Source organism: Prionailurus viverrinus, chromosome E1 (assembly GCF_022837055.1).
Source record: "Prionailurus viverrinus isolate Anna chromosome E1, UM_Priviv_1.0, whole genome shotgun sequence".
Taxonomy (NCBI): Eukaryota; Metazoa; Chordata; class Mammalia; order Carnivora; family Felidae; genus Prionailurus; species Prionailurus viverrinus.
Window position 1 is genome coordinate 41,111,195 of NC_062574.1, and position 27,018 is coordinate 41,138,212.

A 27,018-nucleotide genomic window follows, 5' to 3' on the forward strand; every position below is an offset into this window, starting at 1 on the left:
CACCCCAAACCAAAAACAAAACAAAACAAAACAAAAGGAGCCTCTGGAGAAGAGTAATGCTAAGGCGGACGGATTTCATTAGCAGATTCAACACCCCTCATCCCTACCCCCCACTATGGAGCCCCTTGGAAGGGATGGAAAGGACACGTCCAAGAAGAGCCTGTTGAAGAGCGCGCGGGCGCAGAGCTGTGAAGACACCTACCGAGAAAGCCTCGAAAGCTTTGCCAGACAGTTCTAACAGGTGTGTTGCTGAAAGTAAAAAATTGTAAAACAAAAAATGTGTGAAAGAAATCAAAAGACCCACCACTGAATTCTTTCTTGAGAAAGTACTGGAAGCTCTGTCGGCCCTTAGGGTCTCGGATCAGTTCACTGAAGTTGAAAGCCCATCGCTCCACCCGCATCTTGGTTGGGATTTCCACCCTGCAAAGATGACGATCTGTAAATGCACCAGACACAATGCAAGACAGGGGCCGTGCCAGGGGGTGGCCCGGCTGGGGGAGAGGGGCTTTAGCCCCCCCTAAGTTCACGAGTCCCTCCGCCCAGGGCTCAACCTGATCCTCCCCCCTCAATCCCTGCACGAACGTACAATACAAGTGATCCCTCGCTAGGAAAATGCAGCCTCGGACAAGTCCCCTGGGGCTCTTATGGAGAGTGGGTGGCCCAGAGGCGAGAAGGACGCCCACATTCAACAGCCTTACAGTCCGGCAAAGGAACACGGATGCGCCCTCCAAGGCTTGTGGAGACTGGCCAGCAGAGGGCCGGTCAGGCTGTCACACCAGACCAGAGAGGAAGGATTTCCAGAGCAGCACTGGTGACGCGAGCTGTGGTCACTGCCACCCCTCCCCACACCCCTTCACCACCGGCATCTGGTGGGACGGAGTCTGTGGTTCCTCCTTTACCTGCCCTCAGGCCCCGAGCCCCAGGTAGACCCTGTGGTCACCGATGGGCCCTCTCCCAAAGCATCCTCCAACATGCAAGTCCCACGCCCCCTCCGTGTTTGGAAGGGTCTCCCAGCTCCCAGGTGGGACATCTGAGCACAGCTGGCTGAGGCCTAACATTCCAGAAAATCAGGAAGAGTTGGCTTTTCTTCCCATTCCTTATGAAATTCTCCAGAACCCGGCACAGCCCCTTGGAAACAAAGGCTTCCAAGTCCACGAACCCGGCCCAAGAGTTCGCACTTCTAACCAGCTCCCCGCTAGTGTTGCAGCTGCGGGTCTCGGGACCACACCGGGAGCCACACTGCTCTAGACCAGTATCACGAATCCCGGCTGTTCATGAAAAAGAGTGGGAGCTTTTCAAAACCACCGGTGAGGATACGAGGGTAGCCCCGGCCAATTAAGAGGCTGCGGGGGGTAAGGGCTGGACATCGGGCTTTGTTTACCTTTTGGTTGTCAAGCCTCCCAAGATGATTTTAACACGGCTTTCTGATCTAGACCATTCAGAACAAGGCTTCCTGTTTTCAACGGGCACCGTTGATGGGCGGAGGCTCCGGAAAACCACCCTACAAACTAGAGCCCCCAGAGGAGGAGGGAAGCCTCTCCGGAAGGTGGTTCTAGAGTCTTCGGGTCTGCGGTTGATATTGGTAAACAAGTCACCCCGAACTCCAGATGAGTGCCCCCCTTAACCCATCAGGCCCCCACAGCAGGGCCAGGAGGAGGAGGTGGAAGGATTTCCCAGCTATGTCTGCTTCCCTGGCTGGATCTGTGCTACCTGAATGTTCCTCATGCCTTACGTGGCAATGGCCTCGGTGGTGACCTAAACTGTGGTACGCACCTGATGCTGTCTGTCTTCCCCATCACCCCACCTGCCTCATCCACTCCTACAGCCCCTTCCTTCCTCCCCTCTTCCTCTACCTCTCCCTCTGACGTGACCGTTACACCTTCTCTTCTTCCTTCATTGGCCGATGCTCTCCTGCATTTCTGCCTTTGTCCGTCTGGCAAACAACAGGCTCACATGGGCACAATCAGCAGCGACAACTGCTCAAAACTCACAAACAGAGCCACGGAGTGAGTGGTACCATTGCCAAGGCAGGTGCAGGGCCCCGCCCTCCAGGAACTTGTTCTCTAATTAGACGTCGAAAAGGCAAAGCCATAGAGATGGTCGTTTTCTTTTCAAAAACAGTATCTTGTTAATATAGAGTTACCATTTGACCCGGCCATTCTACTCCTAGGTACATACCCAAGAGAAATGAAAACATACGTCCACACAAAACCCTGTACGTGCGTGTTCACAGCAGCATTACTCATAATAGCTGAAAGACCAAAATAACCCAATGTCCATCAACCGATGAATGGATACAAAAGTGTGTGTCTTTCCAGTGAATATCATCCCTGGATGGATGATATTCATCCATAAATAAGGATGTATTATACACTATACAATACAGATAAAACCTGAAAGCATTATGCTCCGTAGAAAAGAAGCTAATCACGCAAAAAAAGACCACATGTTATATGATTCCATTCACACGAAATGTCCAAAGCGGGCATCTGCGCTGGGACAGAAGATACTTTTGTGGTTGCCTAGGGCGGGAGGGGTAGGGGGGGAAGGGTTCTTATTTGGGTGATGAAAATGTTTTAAAATTAACTGTGGTGATGGTTGCATGACTCTAGGAATACAGTAGAAACCACCGAACTGCACGCTTTAATTGGGTGAATTGTATGGCATGTGAATTGTAACTCAAAAACCTATTTAAAAAAAAAAAACCACCAATGTATCAAATACATACAATTTGGCATTCAAGTCCCAGAACTGGGTGTCATCTGTTATCCAAGGATTGCTAGGGAGGCAGCCTGACATGATGGCATCATTGGACAGAAATTGCTCGCTGTATTTGACGATCCTGAAAAGCAAACGGAAAAGGATTTCCTAGAAGTTCAACACCCAAGAGACAAAATCAATATTCAGGTTGATTGACCAGCCTGCCCTCCTTCCTCTTTATCGATTTAGTTACATACTTATTACTGTCTTCTTAGAAAAACGCTCTAATAGCCCTCGGGAATGGCAGGTATTCGACGGGATCTGGTCCCGGCTCTACTTGGGAGATGAAACACTGTCTCCCCATCCAATCCCTTTGCAGTCTCTCTCCTGTACCTATTTCATTAAAATAAAGGCTCTTTATCTTTTATCGTGCGTTTTCAGTATTCAAAGCCGACGCCGTGTGCCCGTGTTCGAACCAGCGTCTCGACACCTGCTTGGAAGCATGAGGCAGCCGTGGTCTCTCTGAGATTCTGCTGCCACGTCAGGTTCTATCCTTTATCGGGATAATGCATTCATCCTCCAAAACTTGTGGGCTCACTGAGGTGTGAAGCCCAATTTTGCAAATGTGAGCACGAACTAATTCCTTCTGGGGCGCCTGGGTGGCTCAGTCGGTTGAGCGTCCGACTTCAGCTCAGGTCACGATCTCGCGGTCCGTGAGTTCGAGCCCCGCGTCGGGCTCTGGGCTGATGGCTCAGAGCCTGGAGCCTGCTTCCATTCTGTGTCTCCCCCTCTCTCTGCCCCTCCCCCGTTCATGCTCTGTCTCTCTCTGTCTCAAAAATAAATAAAAAACGTTTAAAAAAAAAAAAAAAAAAAAAAAAAGAACTAATTCCTTCTATGTGAGTTAGACCTTCTTAGCCAGCACATTTCCCGGTGTTCGGGCAGTCTGGGAAAGCCTGCTGTGCCTCTACCCCTTAGGCGGGGAATCGTATCCACGGTGTACATGAGACACCTGCCGTGAAGTCTGCCCCCAGCCACGAGATTTTGATAGAACAGAATCCATGCCCTAGAGATACACCCAAGCATGAGGTGTAGAGTTCTGTGCAGAACTCGAGCCCCTTGCTTTCATTTCTCCCCAGACCCTCCTATTTCTCAGCAAGACCCCTACAGTGGAGCCACTCAAGGGAAGAAAAAAGAAAACTATGTCACAGGTCCAAACACAAATGACGTCGTACAACGGTAACGAGGCACTAAAACAAATAAAAATTAGAAAGTGGGGGTTAAAGTATCCAACAGCCTTCGAGTCTCCTTCAATGTTCTTTCTGCTTGGTTTCATTCGATCGGGTCTCCGGAACATCGGAGGAGATGGTTTTTACTTTGTCATGAAACAGAGATGATCATTATACCCCAAGGTGAATGTCCACTGAGTATAGGGGCCCACTCCCATCTGTGACGGAGCTGCAGTCAGAAGTCATTGGAAAATGTGGGTGAGGTCAGGGCACATTTTATCAGGCAGGTGGTATGTTTGCAAACTTGGGGAAGGAGTAAAAAAGATATTTGAAGATTTTTCGAAGAGACTAACCCCTAACAGTACTGGAAGGAAGGCACTGGACAAAACACAACGCCTTCCATCTTGAATAGTACCGTTACTGAAATCTTACACGGCCAAAATAAATGATTAGTCACACTGTGCCCCCGCCCCCCAGAAGTAAGCCAAGTCCATTTTCATGTGTGCAGGAAAATCTTAGAGTTAGCAAGGTGGGCCTATAATGAATTCCACATCTTAAAAGGACAAGTGCTTACATCTGGGGGGCACTAAACCCTTTTGTGTCTCCCAAATAATATCCTATGAGGGACTGGATCAAGGTACCCTGAATGTTCAATAAATAAAATGTAAATTTCCAATTTATCATCATTGGATTTTAAATCAAAGATTAACAATGGACATTTGATAGTGCGTTGAATCAGTAAACATAACTCAAATATCTCTAATAAGTTCGAGTGAATAATGATAGGAATGCAGGCCACTATGGAGCCCCACGGAACAGTTCATGAACTTTCAACTCTTCCCTCCTTCTCAAATCCTCACTTTAGTGGATCCCAAGAAAGACGAGACTTGTATAAAAACCCCATCCCTGATCTTGCCTAACCCAAGATGAGACCTGGACACTTACACACACTGAGGAACCAGGAACTTAATCCTCAAGGGACTGGTTTTGTCCCTCAGAGTTCCTTAGGCTCTTATGTCAACCCATGACTGCTCAAGTTTGCCTGAAAGTGGAAAGTTCTCCTCTTGCCCACCTCTTGTTCAAACCTCAGCAAGACCAACTAATTAGGGACATACCCTCCAAGGGACACCGAAGACTTCACCGTGGACCTCATTAAGGCCTGTTGGTAATACATGATCTGGAAAAGACACAGTGGTTAGAAGACGTCCAACTTCCCCACCTTGAGTGTCACTAACACTGGCACTTCCATGTGGCCTCCAGAACCAGGAGCCACTTATCTGTCACAGCCCCCGATTCCATCCCCTCAAGCCACCCACCTTGGTACTAACAGGACACAGGCTCACAGTAGACAGGTGACCCCAAGCTCCAAACTAGGGGCCTCTGCAGCCCATCATGTATCAGTCCGGGAAAAGGCACCAATTGAAAAAGCAAAAAGTTCTAAGGAACATTAAATCGAGACATGGGGACAGATGCTTGGCTTTTCCCTCAGGTGCTCCTGGCTGACAGAGCAGGTCTAACCTCAACAGCCAACGCTTCCCAGGGCTCTGTCTTGTGCCCTGGTCATGAAATTTGCCAAAATGGGTAGTGTGCCTGTTCAGATTCTGAATGTCCCCCTAACTGTAGGAGCAGGGGCCGGGGTGGGGGGGCAGACACTGTGGCATTCACTCCCACGTCCCTCAGATCTGTGCCTTCTGAGGGTGTCTCATATCCCAAGCGTCAGCACCAATCCATGTAGATCTTACAAAAGAATCTTTGTCATTCTGTGCTGCCCATTAATTTGGAGACAACTGTTTGAACATTACACATGGTTTTTCATTTCATTACTGAGGGCAGAACATAAAGCCAAAGTACATACAATTTGTGAGAGGATTTAAAAACCAAACTTCCCCGGGACTGGGAAACTAATTACCTCTTTTCTGACAGCAGTGATTGTTTGTTTCTGTAAAACAAAGGCAAAAACCATTAAACAGCTGCCAGTAAGTCATTATAGTTCAAACGCCCATTTGAAAAATAAAAATCCTTGCCCATGAGAAAATTGTTTCACCTCTCCTTCCTTAAAAGATAGAATTTCCCCATCACTGACACCTCCACCCTATTCTATACAGCCACTGGAGAATTCATTCAACTAAGGCTTTGGTGGGGGAACAGGTATGATTTACTACCATAACTTTCTTTTTTAAGTTTATTTATTTTGAGGTGGGGTGGGGGGCAGAGAGAGAGAGGGAGAGAGAGAGTCCCAAGCAGGCTCCACGCTATCGGCACAAAAGCCCAACATGGGGCTCGAACCCACAAACTCTGAGATCATGACCTGAGCTAAAGTCAAGAGCCAGACACCCAACCGACTGAGCCATGCAGGTGCCCGATATACTACTATAACTGTACGCCGTTCTCCCAAAAGCCAAGATGAATTCAAGACTAAGTTCAGGGATTCGACCCAATCTACCATAGCGCCTACAGGGCCATCTTAAATAGAATGCGACGCAAAGACGGTGAAGCAAGTATGTGGCTTGAATGTTTATTTCTTTTCTCACAGGAGACTGCTCTGAATGAATGGTGACCTCCATTCCTCAGGTATTCATAACAACCTGACCAATACAAATTGGAAAAGAAACAAGCCACATGGCCAAACGTAAAGTACGTAACAAAACCTGAGACCAGCATCCAACGAAGGTGAGTCCCAGAGTTGAGCTGTAACGTGGAAGATCATGTCGGGCCCCATCCTCTCACTGAAGCTGCCAAAGCAAGCTCATGCCTGGGGTGAGCAGGGCATCCTCTCTCTGGATTTTTTGAGATGGAGCAGAGAAAGCCTGGCTCCCAAAAGGGACTCCGTGTATAGAGTCTTAGAAGCTCCTGGAAACTGTTACCATTCAGTTCTGTCTCCTACTGAAATGCTCTACAATCTGACATGCTTCCTTAGTATCACTTTTCTGCTCGGTGCAACCCCTGGGAGCTGGGCACAGTTGATGATTCCAGTCTCAGTTTTTTGAGATTTGGTTGTGTCCAGGGGCTGCTTGGTGCTGACACCCATACTTTAAATTGGTCATCTTAATTTCTTGCTGCTGTCATCCAAGCAACTTAACACAACCAGATCTTCACTGGAAACAGAATCAGAAGTCCAAGGAGGACACTATTTCCACTAGCCAGTTAGCAAAATAAGTACTGGCCCATGAGCCCATTGACAAGGAATGAAGGAAGGTCTAATCTGGAATGTCACATCCTTGTCTCTCCTTTCTAATCCATGCTGGGTTCCATTCTGCTTCATTAGATTGCTTTTATGTAATGAGCTTTCCCAGGACATCCTTTTTCCTGGGTGGGGGAGTAGGGAGAGTTATCTCAGAAAATTAAAGGTAGGTCTCTCCGTTTTGGACTCACATGCACCCTGACTTCTTCCTTCATAGCACTTACCACAACTGTAATTAAATATTTATTTGTGTGATTCTATTTCACATATGTATCACCCGCCAGGCACCATTAAGAGCAGGGGGACCATGTCTGCCTCTAACATAATTTCTGGTGCACGGTAGATGTTCACAAAAACATCAGACACGGATGCCTGGGTGGTTCAGTCTGTTGAACAGCCAACTCTTGATCTTGGCTCAGGTCATGATCTCAGGGTTTGTGAGAATGAGCCCCGAGTTGGACTCTGCTGACGGCACAGGACCTGCTTGGCATTCTCTCTCTCTCCCTCTCTCTCTCTCTGTCCCTCCCCTGAGTCTTTCTCTCTCTCCAAATAAATAAACTTTAAAAAAAACAATCAGAAAAATGATGGCTTCCATGTTCTTGGCGGCCCAGAAAAAATGGAGATGTATTCTAAGCTTAAATTAGAATACAGTATTTTTCCACCTAACATGTTTGAGACACTCCCCAAATGGTCCCTATTTTGGTAACCACACCTATTATCTGTTCCCATTGTCTCCTAACAGGAGGCATTGTTTTAGAAGACTCTCATTTCAGGTAGAAAAGGACCCTGGGGTCAGAGTGGCTTGGCATCCAAACATGATACAATCAGAATCTCTTGTTAGAAGTGTGCTAAAGTAGACTAAGAATAACAGCTACTGGTCTACCAACACCCTGTGTTCAAAGGGGAAGCTGGATGTTTGCATAATAGCAACCAAGTAGCAATTCATGCAAGGCAATTTACATCTTCCTGATCCCTTACAAAGTTTAAGGGAGGGAGGTTCCATCATTCTGAGTTTCAGCTGAGGAAACCGAGGCTATGAGATGCTATAGGGCAACTGTCTCAATATCTCCTGGTCGGTAATTGGTTGAGCCGGGATTCAAACCTAGATCTTCCCTTTGCAAAGCTGAGGAGTGATCTTGGAGAACCAGAAAATAGATAGCCTACTCTCTTCACCAGTTCCTTCTTTGCCTTCAAGCGACAGGTGCTACACAACGGAATGACTCTGGCCGGCCATTTAAGTTAAAACCAAACAAAAAGAGAGCTAAAGCCCCCATCACAAGATGAAACAGAAAGACAGGAAACACTCTTCAATCAACACTAATGACAGTAAAACCAACTCCCAGCTACAAGATAAATAAACTCTGGGGAGCTAACACACAGCACGGGGACTATAATTAACAATACCGTAGTCTATACTTCCACGATCCCAAAGAGAGTAGATCCTAAATGTTATCACCACACACTCAAAAAAAACCATACTTACGTGAAGGCACGGAGGTATTAAGTAACCTCATGGGGGTCACAGTTTTGCAATTCATACCTGTTTCTAAGCATCGCATCGTACACCTTAAATTCATATACGTCATATGCCCACGAAAGCTAAAGGGGAGAAAACCACTAATGACGGTAAGGATCGCGATCATACGAGGCCTGTGTTCAACAGCCAGCGTCATAAACGGCCTCCTGCAAAGTGCCCCAGGCCCAAGGTCAAACTCCCTGCAAGCGCGGGTCTCCTGAACACACAGCAACCAAAACTCCATGAGCCGGATTCTCAGTCCGCCTGATGTTCTCCGTTCTCCCCGCTCCCCAAGGAGCCGTCCCTGCAAGTCAATCCTTTTCACACACACTCTCAATCTGAGCCCATTTTCTCAGTCTTCGGTGTGTTAAAAATATTTCATATTTGAATTCACTTTATTTGGTTTTAATTACCCCATTAGGGCTCCTGCCTCGGTGGTTCAGTCTGCTGTTTGTTTTCTGCTTTCCAGGACCACCAGCCACCCTCTGGGAATAGCACAAAACCTGGGGCTTCTCCACCTCTACCTTGGGTTTCCCACATGGATTTTACTGGTTATTTCTAGCTTTAAAAATAGCTTTCCGGGGGCGCCTGGGTGGCAGTCGGTTAAGCATCTGACTTCAGCTCAGGTCACGATCTGGTGGTTCATGAGATCGAGCCCCCCGTCGGGCTTTGCACGGACCGTGTGGAGCGTGCTTGGGATTCTCTCTCCCTTTCTCTCTCTGCCGCTGTCCCACACTCTCTCTCTCTTTCTCTCAAAATAAATAACAGCTTCCTCTTGATGGATATAAGAGTACCCCTGTCCTGTTAAGGGTCTGTCTACATTGGGATGGTACAGGAGAGGGTTCTGAACTTTTCTAACAGACAGAGAGAGAGAGTTCGGGGAGAGGGGTAAGTCTTAGGAAATGGTATGGACTTTCAGATCAGGCCCAGGTCCAATTACAGGTTCTGTCACTTATTGGCCATATGACTTCGCATGAGTTATTTAGCACTTCAAAGCCTCTTTCCTCCCTTGTAAAAGGGAACTAAAGGGGGGGGGGAGGGGATTAAATGAGATAATACACACAGGTGACTGGCATATAGGAGAGGCTCAACATCCAGGGGCTCCTGACTGGGGTTCACACACTACTGACAGCAGGCATGGTATGGGGTTACCCCAATCACAAGGTAAAGGACAGGGTGCCCATCAATACCTGGGACATACTTACGCTAAAGAAGCTATCTGTTGTTTATCTGAAATTCAGATTCAGCTGAACACCCTGTATTTTTATTTGCTAAATCTCATAAACTGGTCAATATCATTATTACTTAGCCAAAGGCCATTAAAAAAAAAAAACATTAAAGGGGCACGGGGGTGGCTCAGTCGGTCAAGCGTCTGACTTCAGCTCAGGTCATGATCTCTCAGTCTGTCAGTTCGAGCCCTGCTCTGGGCTCTGTGCTGACAGCTCAGAGCCTGGAGCCTGCTTCAGATTCTGTGTCTCCCTCTCTCTCTGCCTCTCCCCCACTCACGCTCTGTCTCTCTCTCTCTCTCTCAAAAATAAATAAAACATTAAAAAATGTTTTTCACATTAAAATGAAGTTATTAAATACACACACACACACACACACACACACACACACACACACACACATTTCTAAACCATTCAAAGAAACCCACTTCCTGGCAACATAAGACATAAACATTTTTTTCTCCCTGTAATTCATGCACAAACCCCCTGCTTTCTCAACAGTTGGCCCTCCTGGTGGGAAGTCACTTCTTGATTCCCCATCCGAGTGACACATTTGCCTACAGGAAGATACTCTGCCTAAGGAATCTTCAAATGTTATGCATTCTTGGAATTCTAACTTGTTATTTTTCTCCTGTGGAGCTACCCAAATAGGGACACATCTATAGCCTGTTTACACAGCTCTGTGGCCGGCTTGCTGGCCTCAAAACCCGGGTTTTGGCTGCAGACAATTATCAGGCCATGCCCTGAAGAGACCCTGGGGCCGCTGCAGACCGGGGAGGTGGAAAGGGGGGAGGAGGGGCCGGCAGGGACCCTGGGATCAGGCAGCCAGGCAGGAACACACGAAGAAACAGAGGCGAGGGTCTGGCAAGCCACAGGGTGAAACACAAGATGGGGACAACCGTGAGGAATCGGGGAACACAGGCATTAAGAGCAGGGACAGGGTCAAAAGTCAGCAACCAGGAAGTCTGGGGACTGACGCAGTTAATGCAGAGCAGACGAGACTAGAGATAGGAGGCCAAGGAGACAAGAATCCCAGGTTGCCACCTGCCCTGCCTCGGACTTCCTGACCAGGCGCAGATTACACAATTTGCAGGGTCGGGTGCAAAATGCACACGCGGGGCCCCTTGTCCAAAGAAAGCATGAAGAACTTTAAGGCTGCCTGGCCCACCGGGAGCTGTCCGCCAACATTGGCCACCGGAGCAGTCCCTTCCAGCCGGCACTGGCCATGAGAAGAAAGTCGTTTGTCCCCAGTCGGTGGGAGCAAATGGGGGCTTTCTCTCACTGAGGGCTCCAAGCTGAGGGCTCTGAAGCGCAGAGTATTTAACCCTATGGAGCCACATTTCTGTCTTTCACCCCAAGACTGGTGGGCACGCCAGTGTGAACAGTGCTGTTCAGTGGCCTAGACAAGAGAGGCCTCCCCTTCCCACCGGTAGAAACAGAAGACGGTGTTAAGGGTGGAAGAGGAAATTGGCTAAGTACAGCCCCCGAAAACAGGGTCTAGGGTCTAGAGGACCCATAGATTAGTCCACTCACAGCATGGCGGCAGCTACCATAATGACAGCTACTGTCTGTGCAGCGACCTCTACGTGGTAATACCATTCTAGACACTTCACGTAAGTGATCTCACGTGATCCTCCGAGGAAGGGGCTCTTGTTACCCCCATTTTATAGGTAAGGAAACTGAGGCTCTGAGTGGCTCAAAAGCTTATCCGAGATCACATGTCCAGGGAGAGGCAGGGCTGGGATTCACCCTGATGTCAAAGCTCTCTTCAGCACGGCACACCGGTCCTCATCACTACATGACCATCGTCACCCTGTCGGGGTCAGGGGAGGAAGGGCCAGCCCCGGGCACACCACTGTTCACGGCCTGGCTACTGCCCGGTCGCCATGATGTCTCCTCACTGAAATAAAGGGAAGATGGGGGCCGAGTGTGCCACAAGGTATGGGAACCGAGAGAAGACACGCTCTCTGGGTGCAGCCCTTGGCCCACAACCAGTTCCCCCCAGGGCTGGGCAGCCACACCAATCAGAGGCCACCAGCCTAAGGAGGTGGGGCACCCAGAGCCCTAGACACCTGCCAACCTAACGGTTTTCTTTCTTGTGCCTGATGCTGTTCATTTCTTTTGGGTTATTTGCCTCCATTTAAGGAAAACAGGTATCTTTTCTAGAATCCACTAATTCTCAGAAATGGCCTCTCTCTCTTCAAACCAGCAACGAGAGCTCTTCTCTGAAATGAGACACAACTCTGAAAGCCCAAGGCCTCATGGAGACACTTCACGTTCTTGTGACCCTCCCCCCTCAGGGCAGATCAGCCCAGAAAAACAGGGGACGTTCAGTTAGACGGTGGGAAATGTCGCCAACAGATCCAACATGGCGCCAGCCTCCATTCCCCGCCACAGCCGGGCCTCACACACGCCGAGGCTGGCTGAGCAGGAGAGGCCCCGCTCGCATGAGAATTATGGTTTTTTATTCTTCTGAATATTCCAGAGCAGCCAGAGTGCAGACAGGACAAAGAGAGCTGGTGGGAGAGAGAGAGAGAGAGAGAGAGAGAGACAAGATGAAGGAAAAACAAAGTGAAAGAGCCCCCGTGTCAAACATGCCCATGGTGAAGACAGCCCTCAGCCTCACACACCGTCTGGCTCTCTGACTCTGAGCTGAGAGTATTGCCAGCGTCTGGCTAGAAGTGGGTGGTGAATGCCAGAAGGCAGGCTCTCCTCCTGGCCTGACTGCCCGTGAGCCGAAAGATGCTTCCTCAGCGAGGAGGGGTCTGACCAGGCTCCTTGAAGTTACCCCCAAGGAGCACAGAGGACAGAGGACCTCGGCTCCTCTGTTGTCCTCCCAGAGCTGGAATTAAAGGCCTCCCACATCACAGACACACACACACACACACACACACACACACACACACACACACACAGGTGAACCAATTTCCAACAGCCCAGGGTCAGAGAACAGTGATGCACTTTCCACCCATGCCCTCCCCTCCTCCACACCACAGAGGTTTCTAGAACTGCCAGTTATCCATTTAAAAAAGAAAAAAAAAAAAAAGCACATCTTCCACCTCAGTTCAGTATTCTCCTTGATAATTCTGTTTCCATAGCAACCCAGCCTACTAGGCCTCAGCAATTATCTGTCGTCTGATGAGGGGAATGTGGAAAAAGCCGTAAAGGCTGACAGTGCCATATACGTGTCAAAGGAAGGGTCACTTTAAGTTGTTGACCAAGGGACCTAGCAATGCTCCAGGGGACACCGCCCTCTGGGAACTCAATGCCCCCTCTCCATGTGGACCCCATCCCTAAACTCAAACCTCGGTCTCACACACTGGTGGTCCCCACAGCCATCTTGAGTTCCAGGTCCCTTCTTCCTCCTTTCTGGCACATTCCCCCCACCTCCCAACTCAAGACTTTAGGCACCACCAAGGCTTACAGGTGACATACGAGGCTAAAACAACCCCTTGCTGCCCAAGGACATTAGAAGGAGAGCAATGAAACTGTCTAAGACGAGCTTAAGTGGGTTTCAGGCTCCATGGATCTCAACCGGGGCCATCTTGTCCCTCAGGGCACCCTGGACAATGTCTGAAGATACGTGTGATTATCAGGACTGGGAGTCTGGCAGGGAAACGCATGGAGTTACTGGAACCCAGGGATGCTACTCAACATCCTACAACACGTAGGCAATCCCTCAAGGAATTATCTGGCCCCAAAGATAGTGCCATGCTTCATGCTCACTCTTTCAACAGCTTATGCCCTGCGTTTCTTTAAATAAAAAATGGCCAGGGCGCCTGGGTGGCTCAGTCAGTTGAGCGTCCAACTTCAGCTCAGGTCACGATCTCACAGTTTGTGGGTTCAAGCCCCGTGTTGGGCTCTGTGCTGACAGCTCAGCCTGGAGCCTGCTTCGAATTCCATTTCCCTCTCTCTCTGCCCCTCCCCTGCTCATGCTCACTGTTTCTCTCTCTCTCTCTCTCATGAATGAATGAATGAATGAATGAATGAAATTTAAAGATAGATAGATAATTGTCATAGAAAAATGGCCATCCATCATAAATGGTGGCCTATCTGGGAAAAGGGTCCTTGCAAAATTAACAGCATAAGAGAATCTTTGCAAAGGCCCCCACCCTACTACTGAGATGCAAAAGAAAGAGTGACATTCTAGGTCACATGGATTAAGGTTTAAATTCAAAGTTGATTCAACGGTTTTGAGCCTGGGGCCTCTAGTCTCCAGGGGGTCTGGGACCTGGCTGAAGTTGTGTGCAAAATGTCTGTCTGGGCATCTTTGGGCAGAATGGGTTCATAACTTTCATCAGATTTTCTTTAATATTTTTTAATGTTTATTTTTGAGAGACAGAGAGAGAGAGAGAGAGAGAGAGAGAGTGAGCCAGGGAGGGGCAGAGAGAAAGGGAGGCACAGAATCTGAAGCAGGCTCCAGGCTCCGAGCTGTCAGCACAGAGCCCCACGCAGGGCTCGAACCCACGAACTGTGAGATCATGACCTGAGCCGAAGTCAGACACTTAACCGAGCCACCCAGGCACCCCACTTTCATCAGATTTTCAAAGGAACTGCCTCGTAAAAGTCTGAAGACCAACCACCTAGATCCTATTTGCACTGACCTGCACTCTACATTCTCTCATCTCCCATCATGCGAGACCCATGGCCTCCCCCCTTCCCAACACTGGTATCATAAGATATCTCTTGGTAGCCTTAAAGGGGAGATATCATTGCCCCAACAGACAAAAATAGGCAATAGACATACGGACACCTTCCCAGCCTAAGAACCTGACCTTGGCCCTGCCCAAAGTATGCAGCAGAGACCTACCTGGTTTACCTGAACTTCATTCGGATTCGTCACTCGGTCCAGGCCATAGTCCAGCACATTGTTCATTCCCGGCTGAATGGAATAAAAACAACATAAGAACCACGACTGGAAAAGCCTCTACTTTATTATGATTCACTTTGGGTCTTCACCAAGCTGCCAGTTATGAGAGTGAGCTAAGAAGGGCTTATGGCTTACCCCACAGGGTGCTACAAGCTACCGTAAGATGCTCTAGGTGAGCTGTTAAGCTTCATGGGTTTGTTCCACTACCAGAGCATCCCAGAACCCAACAGAGTAGGATGGATGGGTGGATAGGTGTATGTTTGGTGGCGGGGGGGGGAGGGGGGGGTGAATGGATGGATAGATTTATGGATGGATGGATGGATGGATGGATGGATGGATGGATGGATGGTTGGATGGATGAAAGGCAATATGGATGGATGGATGGATGGATGGATGGATGGATGGATGAATGGATGGTTGGATGGATGGATGGATGGATGGATGGATGGATGGATGGATGGATGAATGGATGGTTGGCTGGATGGATGGATGGATGAATGAAAGGCAATATGGATGGATGGATGGATGGATGGATGAACAGGCGGATGGAGAGAGGGAGGGAGGGAGAGAGGGAGGGAGGGAGGGAGGGATAAAACTCAAACTCAGTAAGAGTTCACTGGGATTTGTCCATAGGACTCTGACTCCTCTGGGAGTGCTCCTTCCCCAACCTACAGTGCAGTACTTTGAAGAGTCCAGGCTTCCGTCAGGCACATTTGGGTTCCAACCCTGGATCTGCCACTTCCTAGCTGTAAGGAAGATTTTGGAAACTATTTCTCCTCTCTACACTTGCTACCCCTCCCAAGAACTGGAGATGATCTCTCCTACCTGTCAAGTTCTTGTTGAGGATTTAGCAACATGACATGTGAAGCTCTCACCAGACAGTAGCTATTACTGAGCAAGGGCTTGGACCCATTTTAGGATCATGTATGTAAAGGCCTGGCCCCAAATGGCCTCAGTCTTTACCAGTTCCCTTCTCCATCAGGCAGCCAACCCTCCAGCCAATCTTGCTTGGTCTCTCCCAATTCCTTGGCCAACAAGTTGGGTCTTTCACTTCCTTCTCTGTTAGTTTGGTGCAGGCAACCATCAAATTCTCCATATGTGTGCTTAACCAGGCCTTCCACACTGATGCAGATGCCAGAGCCTGCCGAACTTTGTCCCCATCAGATTCAACCCCAATGGGATTCGCCACATTTTTCGCTCAGAGGCACGATTGCCCAATAACATATATGGTGCTCAGTTAAGGGTGAATGTCAGATAAACAACAAAGAATTCTGATTCGTTATTTACATAAAAATACGTTCCACGTGTTTTTAACGTAAATATACAATAAGCATAAAAATTTTGCGACATAAATCATTTGCTGTTTATCTGAAATTCCAGTTGAACTGGGCATCTTCTATTTCACTTGCTAAATGTGCCAGCTTAGCTCAGCGGGCTACCACGGGGGCAGATACTGGGCACACGGACTAGGCAAGGAAGAGAAAAAAGAACGAAGTAGAAGCTGGGTGGGGAGAGAGAGAGGGGAAGGGAGCGGCCATCGTTACTCTAATTGTCACATGTGGGCTTCCATCAACAAATATTTATCAGGCACTTCCCATGGCTGACATTGCGCTCAGCCCAGAGAGCCCCTGGCCAACGTGACACCTCGAGGCATCCCCAGATGGCATCTCAAGGCACTTCCAGTCTTGTGGGCGAGGCAGCCCCTTGGCAATTAGTCACACACCCCGACCCAGGGGACTGCCTTTCTCCCTCTGCTGGTTTGGAAGGCTCCCAGCCTCCGCTCATTCGTTCCTTTACTCGTCGGGTAGCACCAAGTGCTCGTTCTCCACGGGGGTCACCACCGCGGATGCCGTTTTTGGCGCACAAGAGGGTGCTCGACGAAGACAACCCAGAGCTGACCGCCAGCTCACAGGAAACAGGGCGAAGACATCCCTGCAGTGGGCGGGCGGCCGGCAGATAAGGAGATGCGCAGATGTGCCCAGGGCCACTGCCACATGCGGGAAGTGCGCAGAGACAGTCCCCCTGCGGTGAGTGCCAGCAGTGACGCCCCAAGAACATCTCTTGGGCGTCGGCCAAAGAGGCGATTTGCTAAATGCCTCACAATTCGGGTGAGGAAAGGACCCTTGCACCCCCAAAGACTGCTCCGCGAGGAGGCGACATCCCCAGAATCGGCGTTCCAGAGCAGAGCCAGGCTGGGAGCTGACGGACACTTCTTGGTGACACGCCACACGTCCCTCCCGTGCCTTGTCCTCCTCTCCCTCATCATCTCTCTTTCCCCTAACGTATCGGTTCAGACCCTTCCGGCGCATGGAACAGAAAACAACAAAATGCCACACGGTTCCATAAACAAAATAAAGCAGGGGGAAGACAGAGAGGAGGCTGCACCAGGGGACGAGTCCTGACTGGAATATCACTTCTACAGAGAGGTGCTCCCGGGTCCTGATCTGCCTCGAGACCCCGGCCTCTTTCGCGCTGTGCTGGCGTGCTGTATGGTACACACCCATGGTGCAAAGCTGTCCTTCTTCGTCCCCCTGCCAGACCGCAAGCCCCGTGAGGGCTGTCCTGGCTTAGAATTCAAATACCCCCATTGCCTAGGGGGCACTTGGCCCAGAGAGGGCATTTCTGATCATCTGGATCAGAGTATGTGGAGTTTTCCATCAGTTTTTATGACATAACGCTCTATGTCAGACCATTTTCCCAGGTCAACAAATGGCCTTTGAAAATGTTATTTTAGTAATTTAATGATTTAATTGCAATGGTCCTTCATATGGATATAATCTTATATTTACAGGTTTTTTGGTTTTGGTTTTGTTTTTTTTTTTGAGAGAGAGCAAGAGAAGGAGAGAGAGAGAGAGAGAGAGAGAGAGAGAGAGAGAGAGAGAGAGAATCCTAAGCAGGCTCCAGGCTCAGTGGGGAGCCCAACACAGGGCTCGATCCCACAACTGTGAGCTCACGACCTGAGCCAAAATCAAAACCTGGATGCTTAACCGACTGAGCCACTCAGGTGCCCCTTAAGGATTTAAATCTATTGAGGCGCCTGGGTGGCTCAGTCGGTCAAGCATCCGATTTGGGCTCAGGTCATGTTCTCGTAGTTCCTGAGTTTGAGTCCCACGTTGGTCTCTGTGCTGACAGCTCAGAGCCTGGAGCCTGCTTGGGATTCTGTCTCCCTCTCTCTCTGCCCCTCCCCCACTCGTGCGCTGTCTCTATCTCTGTCTCTGTCTCTCAAAAGTAAATAAAACGTTAAAAATTTTTAAAAGATTTAAAGCCATTTATTTATTTAAATTTATTTTCCCATCTCGCTGTTGTTGGACATTCAGCCCAACCTTGACAGGAAACGGAAGGCAGCCACTCTCTTCTCTGGCGACCGGGCAGAGTTCACGGTTGACACGAAGGCCATTCAGCTTGAGACTCAGACAAGCGACCGCGTGATTTAAAGCACACACCACCTGCATCCCTGGACCATATCCTTCATGTATCCATGGTCCAGACGTCAGCGACCAGATCCTCGAGAGACCCAGAAGTCACAGCCGGTGCAGCAAAGACGCACGGAAAGCCCCCAGGTGACTTCTCTGAAGGAACCGTTCTCCCTCGTTCTCCCTCTGCTGCCTTACACAAGTAACTCTTGTTGGCATCCTGCCCGGATGCAGCAGGTTAAAAAATGGGAGGGGAACATCACTTTCCTTCATCATTCTCCCCTTCTAGACCCAGTCCCCAGCACATCCATGCTGAGTCACGGGCAGTGTTTGGGCTCAGGATGGGGGTTGGGCCGGATCCCTCAGCCACCACCTCCCATCCCACATCTCGAGGGTGGGCTTGGCCTCCGTCTGTGCTGATATCCCTGCTACAGCATCTGACACCACATTCCCACCACCCCCTTAACCGATCACCCCGCGCTGTGCCCCCTCAGCACTTAAGCCTTACCTCCCGAGCAGTGCTGCTAGCCCGTTACCACGATTTGGATTTTGCACCCCTCGAGCTGGGAGAGGGGACCACGTGCGGGCGCACCTTCCAGAGCAGGAGCTCGTCAGACAGATGTGGATTCACATCCCAGTGCCGTGCAACCTACTGACCATCTCTGAGCCTTGATCGCCGGCCCCGTCGGGATAACAGCGATGGGGAGACTCCCTATTGGGCGGCATTGTCATCGGGTAAGTGGGATCATCCTCGCCAAGGGCTTAATATGGGCAGGGGCTTGAGGACTTTTAGCAGTTGTTTTATGCCCAGAACCCACCTCAGCTGGCCCGGAGTCAGGGCCCATGAAGGTTTCACGAATCACTGAACAGACAAGGGGACGGCTGGGTAACAGCAAGCCATGTCCCACGCTATGACAGTTGGTTCCAGACAGTCCACACACAGTTGGTTCTAGACTCCACGGAGCCAAAAGCTTTGTTTGCCTGGCTGCCTTTTCTCCCACTGAGGTGACAGTTTGTTTGGGTCTCCTGGGGACAGTCTGACAGTCCCTAAGCCCCTGGGCTTCGTGGGTCTGTCAGTCCAACTGCTCGATTTCTACCTAGGCTGAGACAGACTTCAAGCAGGACGCCCCTCAAACGGAACATTCCACCAGGAGGCGGACTGTGTTTTAAGAAAGTCGGGGAGATGGGGGCGCCTGGGTGTGGCTCAGTTGGCTAAAGGTCCAACTTCGACTCAGGTCTCATGGCTTATGAGTTCGAGCCCTGCATCGGGCTCTGTGCTGATGGCTCAGAGCCTGGAGCCTGCTTCGGATTCTGTGTCTCCCTCTCTCTCTCTCTCTCTCTGCCCCTCGCCCCACTCACACACTCTCTCTCTCTCTCAAAAATAAATAAGCGTTTTAAAAAGTTAAAAAAAAAAAAGTTGGGGAGAGCAGGACCCAGATGCTCCCCAGCCTCATCTTTGACTTCTGGTCCAGCTTTGGCTTGGGGGGCAGCACTGACGGAGACTGGATGCGAGAACATTTTTGCGCCCACGGGGTTTCACGACTGCCCTGGGTACACCAGAACGTCACGGCGAACTTGGCTCCCTGGCGCTATCAAAGAGAGACTGGGTACCTTGGAACCCTGGCATCATGTTCGTTGGAGCAGCAGCGATTCATGCGATGCGCTAATGCCCGGGGGGGTTACAAAAAGGCCTTCGGATGCGCTAAGACATCACGGGACACTGTCGTGGGCGGCATGAGAGCAGACGGAACGGAGAGAGAGCTCCTCTGACACTCACTAGCTGTGCAACTTTGGCAACATCCCTGAGCCTCAGCATCCTTATCAGCAGAACGGGACTGATAATACCACCTTCTACACGGGGCTGCAAAGATGAGATGAGGGAACGAATGCAGAAGGGTGCTAGCACAGTGCCCGGCACACACTTCTGTGCTCAGTTGGGTCTGCTGTGATCGGCGGCGACAGTCACAATGGTGCCGGTGGAGGCGGAGGAAGCGGGGGCAGTGGTGGTGGGTTGGCGGCGGCACAGGTGACGGTGGAAGGAGCAGTAATCACAGAGTCGCCTTGTCAAATTCAGCGACTTGTGCATCACACCGTGAGGAGCCACTCGGCCAGTTGCCTGGGGCGGGGGCTGAGAGCTTTCCCCAAGACATGGGGAGAACTCAGATCATCTGGTTTTCACTCTGTTCCCTACAGGCCTCGTGGCTGCGAGGTCAGAGGGGAGGAGAGAGACCCGGGGCGGATCCTGTGCACAGCCCGTCGATGTCACGTTGCAAGCGATGCAGTCACCCGGCTATTTCCCCACCACGGAGTCTCTGCATGTACCACGGAAGCCATTCTCCACCGTGCAAGGAGCAGGGTCCCCTCCATCACGAGTGCCACGGGCACCAGGACATCTTGCCAGATGAGTGGCTTACCTGCCATTTGCCCTTATCCTCACCAAGGCTCCCCGGTTAGGAACAGATGACAGGAGGCAGGCTGAACAAAGATGTCACTCCTGAGCTACGAAGGGGAGGGGCGGGGAAGGCGTGCTTGGCTGTCTCTCCAGGACCCTGTCATCCCAGTCGGCACTCCTTCACCCAGGGGACCTGTGTCGGACGTCAGCTAACTGGTTTGTCTAGGGGGAGGAAGCCTGAAACAAAGCAACACCCAACAAGCTTCTTGGGGACCAACCCCAGGACCTTGACCTCAGCAGCGAGGCGTGCAAATCGATGCCCCCACAGATGGCACACCGCATGCGATATCTGGTTCTCAATGTAGAAAGAAAATGGCCCAAATGGCCCAAATCTGACGAGCTCCAAGTTCAAAACCCCAGAAGCTTTGGCACTGTGACCGACCCAGCTCACGTGCTGGTTCTGAGAATTCGGCCACCTGGCGGGCAGGAAAAGTGGAGGAAGAAGGGGAATGACATTTGCGTTCGCTTTTCAGAATCCCTGTAGCGACCTGTGGGCAGCACCTGGGTCTGACACTGGAGTAAACTGAGGCAGCAGAGTTAACCCCAGTGGGTGACCGTGACAGCACGCTTCTCTGCCGGGGGGGCGGGACTACCACTTCCCGGTAACCAGCGGTAACAAGTGACGTCACTTATACGCAGCTTGTCTCTCTGGGCCACTTAAAGTCCCCGAGCTCTGAGCAGGGAGGCACAGCACACACTCCTTCCCTCTAGCCCCCTCCCGCCTCAGCTGCTGGGGAAGGATCTAGAAAAGCAAACGGAGAGGGAGCAAGAGACACGAGGCATGGCTTCCAGTTCCCTGCAGCATTTTACATGGAGCCTGGGTTCTAGTTTTTTCTTCCCGTGTTCCTTTTCCAAGGTATCATGGCACACACACACACACACACACACACACACACACACACAATTCCACCTCTTATAAAAGGCAAGCTCATTCAGGTTCCTCCCACGGCTGGCTTCACTTAGACCCAACACCAACAGACCAACAGATGAGCCACAAGCTCATTCCTTCCAAGCCGTCTCTTTCCTCTTCCACCGAGAGGCACCTGGATGTTAACCCAACACTAAGCCACCGCTCTTGCTGATTCAGTTCCAGCCCCAGAGGGAGATGAGCCAGCAAAAGGGATGGTGAGGACGGGGTGACAGATGGGTGGGACCAGGAAGGGTAATACTCACAGGGCATCGGTGGACCAGCCAGTACGCCTTCTCCTGGCAATCCAACGCATACCTGTCTGCTTTATTCCTTTCCTTCCCAGTCCTGAAAAACCAAAAGCCACATCAAGGCCAGTGAGATTTTGCTCCGTTTGCTCAGTGATGCAGCCCGTCCCCAAAGCCCCAGACCACTCCCCCCGCCTCTCCAAGTCATCTGTGTTTGCCCATAATCGTAATAGTGACAGCAAACACTAATATCACCCTCTCGTGCTAGGTCCTCTCACGCGTGTGAACTCACGTAATCCCCCCCAGTGACCTCGTCTCACCTCGCAGCTCGGCGGACTGAAGTAAAGACAGACTGAACGCCCCGCGGAGGGTCACGGTGGCAGCAAGGGGCAGAGCACGTCTCTACCCGACAGCCCTGCGCTGCGACGCAGCCACGCCACCGTGACTCAGCCCCAGAATCGAATCCCCTCCACCTTCACCACCACAGCGAGTGTGGACGACATTCGGGGTTGATGACATCGGACCACCTGGGTTAACATTTCCCTGCTTCGATAAACACCGTGGTCAACACCCGGACAAGTGGCAGCAGGCAATGCCAGAGCTTGCTACCAGGGACGATGCTGGCCTCGGGTGGGAGTGGGGGCGGGGGGGGGGGGGGTCGTGTGTGTCTCCCTCCCGGTCATTCCCGCTCTGTCACTTCACAGAGTTCGTGCCAAGTCGGGGTTTTTTCCAAACCCAACTGATTATGGTGAAAGGCTATTTATCTTCCCTCTTATCTCTCTCTCCCTCTTCTCCCATTATGGATAGGAAATGATGCTGTGCTCTCCTCCTACGGAAGCCGGGCGACATTAATTACGGTGCCAGGGGCCCCATTTGCCACTATTTCCACGGCGACCTGCACCCACGTGGCTATGCTGGTTTTCCAGGCAACGTGGGATGACGTACATGCCCTCCAGAAGACAGAGACAGCAGACTTATCCGCCAGCGAATGCATCGTCAATAACATCATCTCATCTAGAGGGCCAGGTGGGTGGAGAGTGCCATTCCAGTAGGGTGTTTTGCCAACTTCCTCTGGAAATTAAATATAAACACCATCCCTTCTCCTTCCCCGTGCCGGCCTAACTGGATTTTCCACCAGGTTAACTACCCCGCGTCCTCAGGAGGATGGGCCACAGGCGGCCCGAGGCACTGTGGAGTTTCCACAATGCTGGAGAGTCTTACGAATACAGCCGATTGCTAATTTACAGTAATGGTCCTTTCTGGCTTCTTCTCTGGCTCTTCTGTGACCAGCATCAGACTGGCTGCTGTCAGCGCAGAGCCCGCTTCGGATCCTCTGTCCCTCTCTCTGCCCCTTCCCTGCTTGTGCTCTCTTGCTCTCTCTCTCAAAAATAAATATTAAAGGGGCGCCTGGGTGGCGCAGTCGGTTAAGCGTCCGACATCAGCCAGGTCACGATCTTGCGGTCCGTGAGTTCGAGCCCCGCGTCGGGCTCTGGGCTGACTGCTCAGAGCCTGGAGCCTGTTTCCGATTCTGTGTCTCCCTCTCTCTCTGCCCCTCCCCCATTCATGCTCTGTCTCTCTCTGTCCCAAAAATAAATAAATGTTCAAAAAAAAAATTTAAAAAAAAATAAAATAAAATAAATATTAAAAAAAAGAAGAAGAAGAAAGGGGCACATGAGTGACTCTGTCAGTTAAGCGTCTGACTCTTGATTTCAGCTCAGGTCATGATCTCATGGTTCACGAGTTCAAAGCCCGCATCAGGCTCTGCATTGACAGCACGGAGCCTGATTGGGATTTCTCTTCCCTCTGTTGGCCCCTTCCCCTCTTGTGCTCTCTATCGCGAAGTAAATAAATAAATTTTAAGATATTAAAAAGAGAAAATAAAAAAAGAAATACAATTACATACTGCTTTATGAGCTCTAAGGAAAAGATCAGGTGCTCTAATGCACAATCTCAGACGGCCCCTGTGGAGCTTGTTAATCTGTCTACAATTCCTTGGCATTCCTCCCATCGAGAGGAGGGTCTATGTCCTCCCCTCCTGGGACCCAGGTGGGTTTCTTGTGGCTCTTTCAACCCAATCTAATATGTCAGAAATGGCACACTGCGATGTTTGAGGTTGGGCCCTAAAAGGTGGGGCAGCTGCCATCCTCCTCACTGGAATATCTGCCCTTGAAGCTTCCAACCACCTGCAAGCGATGTGACTGCCCCAATGCCACCATGTTGTGAGGGAGCCCAAGCAGTCCAGAGGCTACAAGACGAGGGCAGGAAATACCCAGCCAGGTGCTGAGGGCCCCCAGCTCCAGCCCTCCCACCACAACCATGTGAGAGACTCAGATCCAGAACTGCCCAGCCAAGCCCTTCCCAAATTCCAGACCAACAGAAACCTTGAAAGATAATAAAGTGACTGTTGCTGTTTTGAACCACTTTTAGGATGATCTATGTGCAATAACAATGACTAATCAGAAAAGCCTCTTTGAGCATGTGGCATTTGAACTGAGAGATCTCTCACTCTGAAGGGTGACAGGGCTCTATTTTTGTTTCAAAAATGGCGGCAGGGGCACCTGGGGGGCTCAGTCATCGAAGCGTCCGACTTCAGCTCAGGTCATGATCTCGCGGCTCGTGAGTTCGAGTCTCGCGTCGGGCTCTGTGTTGACAGCTCGGAGCCTGGAGCCTGCTTCGGATTCTGGGCCTCCCCCTCTCTCTGCCCCTCTCCCACTCACGCTCTGTGCATCTCTATGTCTCTCTCAAAAATAAATAAATATATTTTAAAAATAGGGGCACATGGGAGCAAAGAGGCCAACTGGGGGGATACTGCCATGGCCTGGGTGACAGCGAGGTTGGTTCAACCAACTCAGGGGAAGAGGGGGGCACACAGAAGGGAGGAGGTGGGGTGGCAGGAATTTTGCCAGAAGTGGCAACAGGACTGGATGACTACACAGGGGGCGTGAGGGCTTGTGGGCAGGAGGTAAACGGGGTTCCCTGTACTGATGGGGGTAACACTAGAGGAAGAGGTTTGGGGTGCGAGGGAGCGAAACATTCAAATATGAACAAGTTATGTTTGAGATACGACATCAACATGCAATGAGTCTGGGATTCGGAATAGAGGTTTGTGTTGAGAGGCTCAGTATAACCAAATGGCTACCTCATGAGCCACCGACACATACACAGCCAACCTAACTTTGTGGTGAGACCCTGTGTTTGTATTAATCGGGGTCTGCAGAGAAACAGAACTGGTAGGAGATTAGATAGATAGATAGATAGATAGATAGATAGATAGATAGAGGCAGAGTTTATTTGTTGAGTAACACACAACTGAGGAAGCTGGCAAGTCTAAATTCCACAAGACGTGCCAGCAGGCTGGAGACCCAGGAAATGACTGATGTTGAAACTTGAGTCCAAAGGCAATCTGAAGGCAGAACTACTTCTGCCTCAGAAAGCCTCAGTCTTTGGGGCACGTGGGTGGCTCAGTCGGTTAAGCGTTCGACTTCGGCTCCCAATCTCACGATCTCACGGTTTGTGGGTTCGAGCCCCGTGTCGGGCTCTACGCTAACCGCTGGGAGCCTGGAGCCTGCTTCAGATTCTATGTCTCTCTCTCTCTCTCTCTCTCTCTCTGCCCCTCCCCACCCACACTCTGTCTCTCACTCTCTCTCAAAAATAAAAATTAAAAAGAAAGATTAAAGGGGCACCTGGGTGGCTCAGTCGGTTGAGCGTCCGACTTCGGCTCAGGTCATGATCCCACCATCTGAGTTCGAGCCCCGCGGTGGGCTCTGTACCAACGGCTCAGAGCCTGGAGCCTAATTCAGATGCTGTGTCTCCCCCTCTCTCTGCTCCTCCCCTACTCACACTCTGTGTCTCTCTGTCTCTCAATAACAAATGTTAAATTTTTTTTTAAATATTGTAAAAAAAATAAAAAATAAAAATTAAAAAAAAAAACCCTCAGCCTTTTTAGTTAAAGCCTTCAATTGATTAGATCAGGCCCACCCACACTACAGAGGTAATCTGCTTTACTCCAAGTCTACTGATGTGAATGTTAACCTCATCTAAAAAATACCTTCACAGTGTCATCATAGACTGGTGGTGGCCCTGCTGTCTAGGTACCACAGCCTAGCCAAGTTAACACATAAAATTCGCCGCTGCACATCCTAGAGCTGAAATCAGAGGCAGCCTTTGAGTTAAGCAATGGAATTAGTAGGGAAAAGCCAGTATCTCAGAAGGATGGAGTCTTTCCGGAATCGCTCATCCCAAAGCAGCTAGAAACGACGGAGGAGGGGATGCCCTAAGACATGGCAACGCAGAGCTCTGTCCAGGCTAAGGCCAAGTCTGAGTGGTAGGGCCTGGGGGAGCCACTGAGAATAGCCCTGAGTTGCACACACAGCTAGGGCGTCCTGGAAGGCATGTCAGGGTCGCTGGGCTATCCTGCTCAGAGCAGAGAGGTGGAGGAGGATGAGGGGGTTCCAGCCCAGTGTGGAACCCAGTAGAAACTCAAAACTGGTGCATCGACTAGACCTAAGTAACACTAGCCCAGCCTTGACCATTACCTCAAGAGCGACTTTGCCAAGGACTTTTTAACCTCTCTAAGCCTCTATTTCCCCATTTGTGGATGTGAGGGGTGACAAGAGTTCCTGCTGTGAGCACTTGCTCTCACCATCATAAACGGAGGCGGTACAGGGAACTCACCAAATGAAACCTTATGAACAAACACAAGTGATGGGAGGTTAGAGCACTCCCCGCAGCTGTTCTGCCTCAGGCACACCCAGGCAGAAACATGTCAGCGGAGAAAGACCCCGCTCCAGGTCTCTCAGTAATGCTCCTCTACCTGAATTTAAAGCCTCAGAGCAGACAGTCCCTCTCCGAAGCAATAAAGCCATCTGCCATTAGAACTTTTATGTCCCCCCCGCTGCCACCCCGCCCCTAACAGGCCCTTCTGCATAATAGCGCTCACCCTCTCATGACGGTTAATTTTATGTGTCAACTTGATTGGGCCATGGGGTGCCCAGAGAGTTGGTCAAATTTATTCTGGATGTATTCCTGAGGATGTTTTCAGCTGAGGGTATTTTAAAGTTGAAGGCCTGAATGGAACAAAAAGACTGATCTCCCCTAAATGAGAGGGGATCCCTCCTGCCTGGTGGCCTTGAGCTGGGACATCAGTCTTTCCTTGCCTTCAGGCTCAACTGAAACGTCAGCGTCCGGGCCTCCAGCTGCTTAGCCTCCAGACGAACCTATCACACCAGGGCTTCTGGATCCCCAGCCTGCCAGCCGTAGGTCATGTCACTTCGCAGCCT

At 50.5% G+C, this 27,018-nt stretch overlaps 1 protein-coding gene across 2 annotated transcripts in view; it reads right to left on the reverse strand.

Moving 5' to 3' along the window:
* The window catches only part of RGS9 (regulator of G protein signaling 9), a 70,714-nt gene that overhangs the window by 20,804 nt on the left and 22,892 nt on the right, over window positions 1-27,018 (reverse strand). Inside the window, exons 8-13 of one of the 2 annotated variants that reach the window (XM_047834026.1) lie at window positions 21,758-21,839; window positions 14,669-14,731; window positions 5,836-5,865; window positions 5,042-5,103; window positions 2,729-2,842; window positions 305-420 (exon numbers count right to left, since the gene is read on the reverse strand). In XM_047834026.1, coding sequence (XP_047689982.1) covers window positions 305-420; window positions 2,729-2,842; window positions 5,042-5,103; window positions 5,836-5,865; window positions 14,669-14,731; window positions 21,758-21,839 — 467 coding nt within the window. Of the gene's footprint in view, window positions 1-304; window positions 421-2,728; window positions 2,843-5,041; window positions 5,104-5,835; window positions 5,866-14,659; window positions 14,732-21,757; window positions 21,840-27,018 lie in introns of both variants that reach the window. The other variant, XM_047834025.1, reaches the window with a different exon arrangement.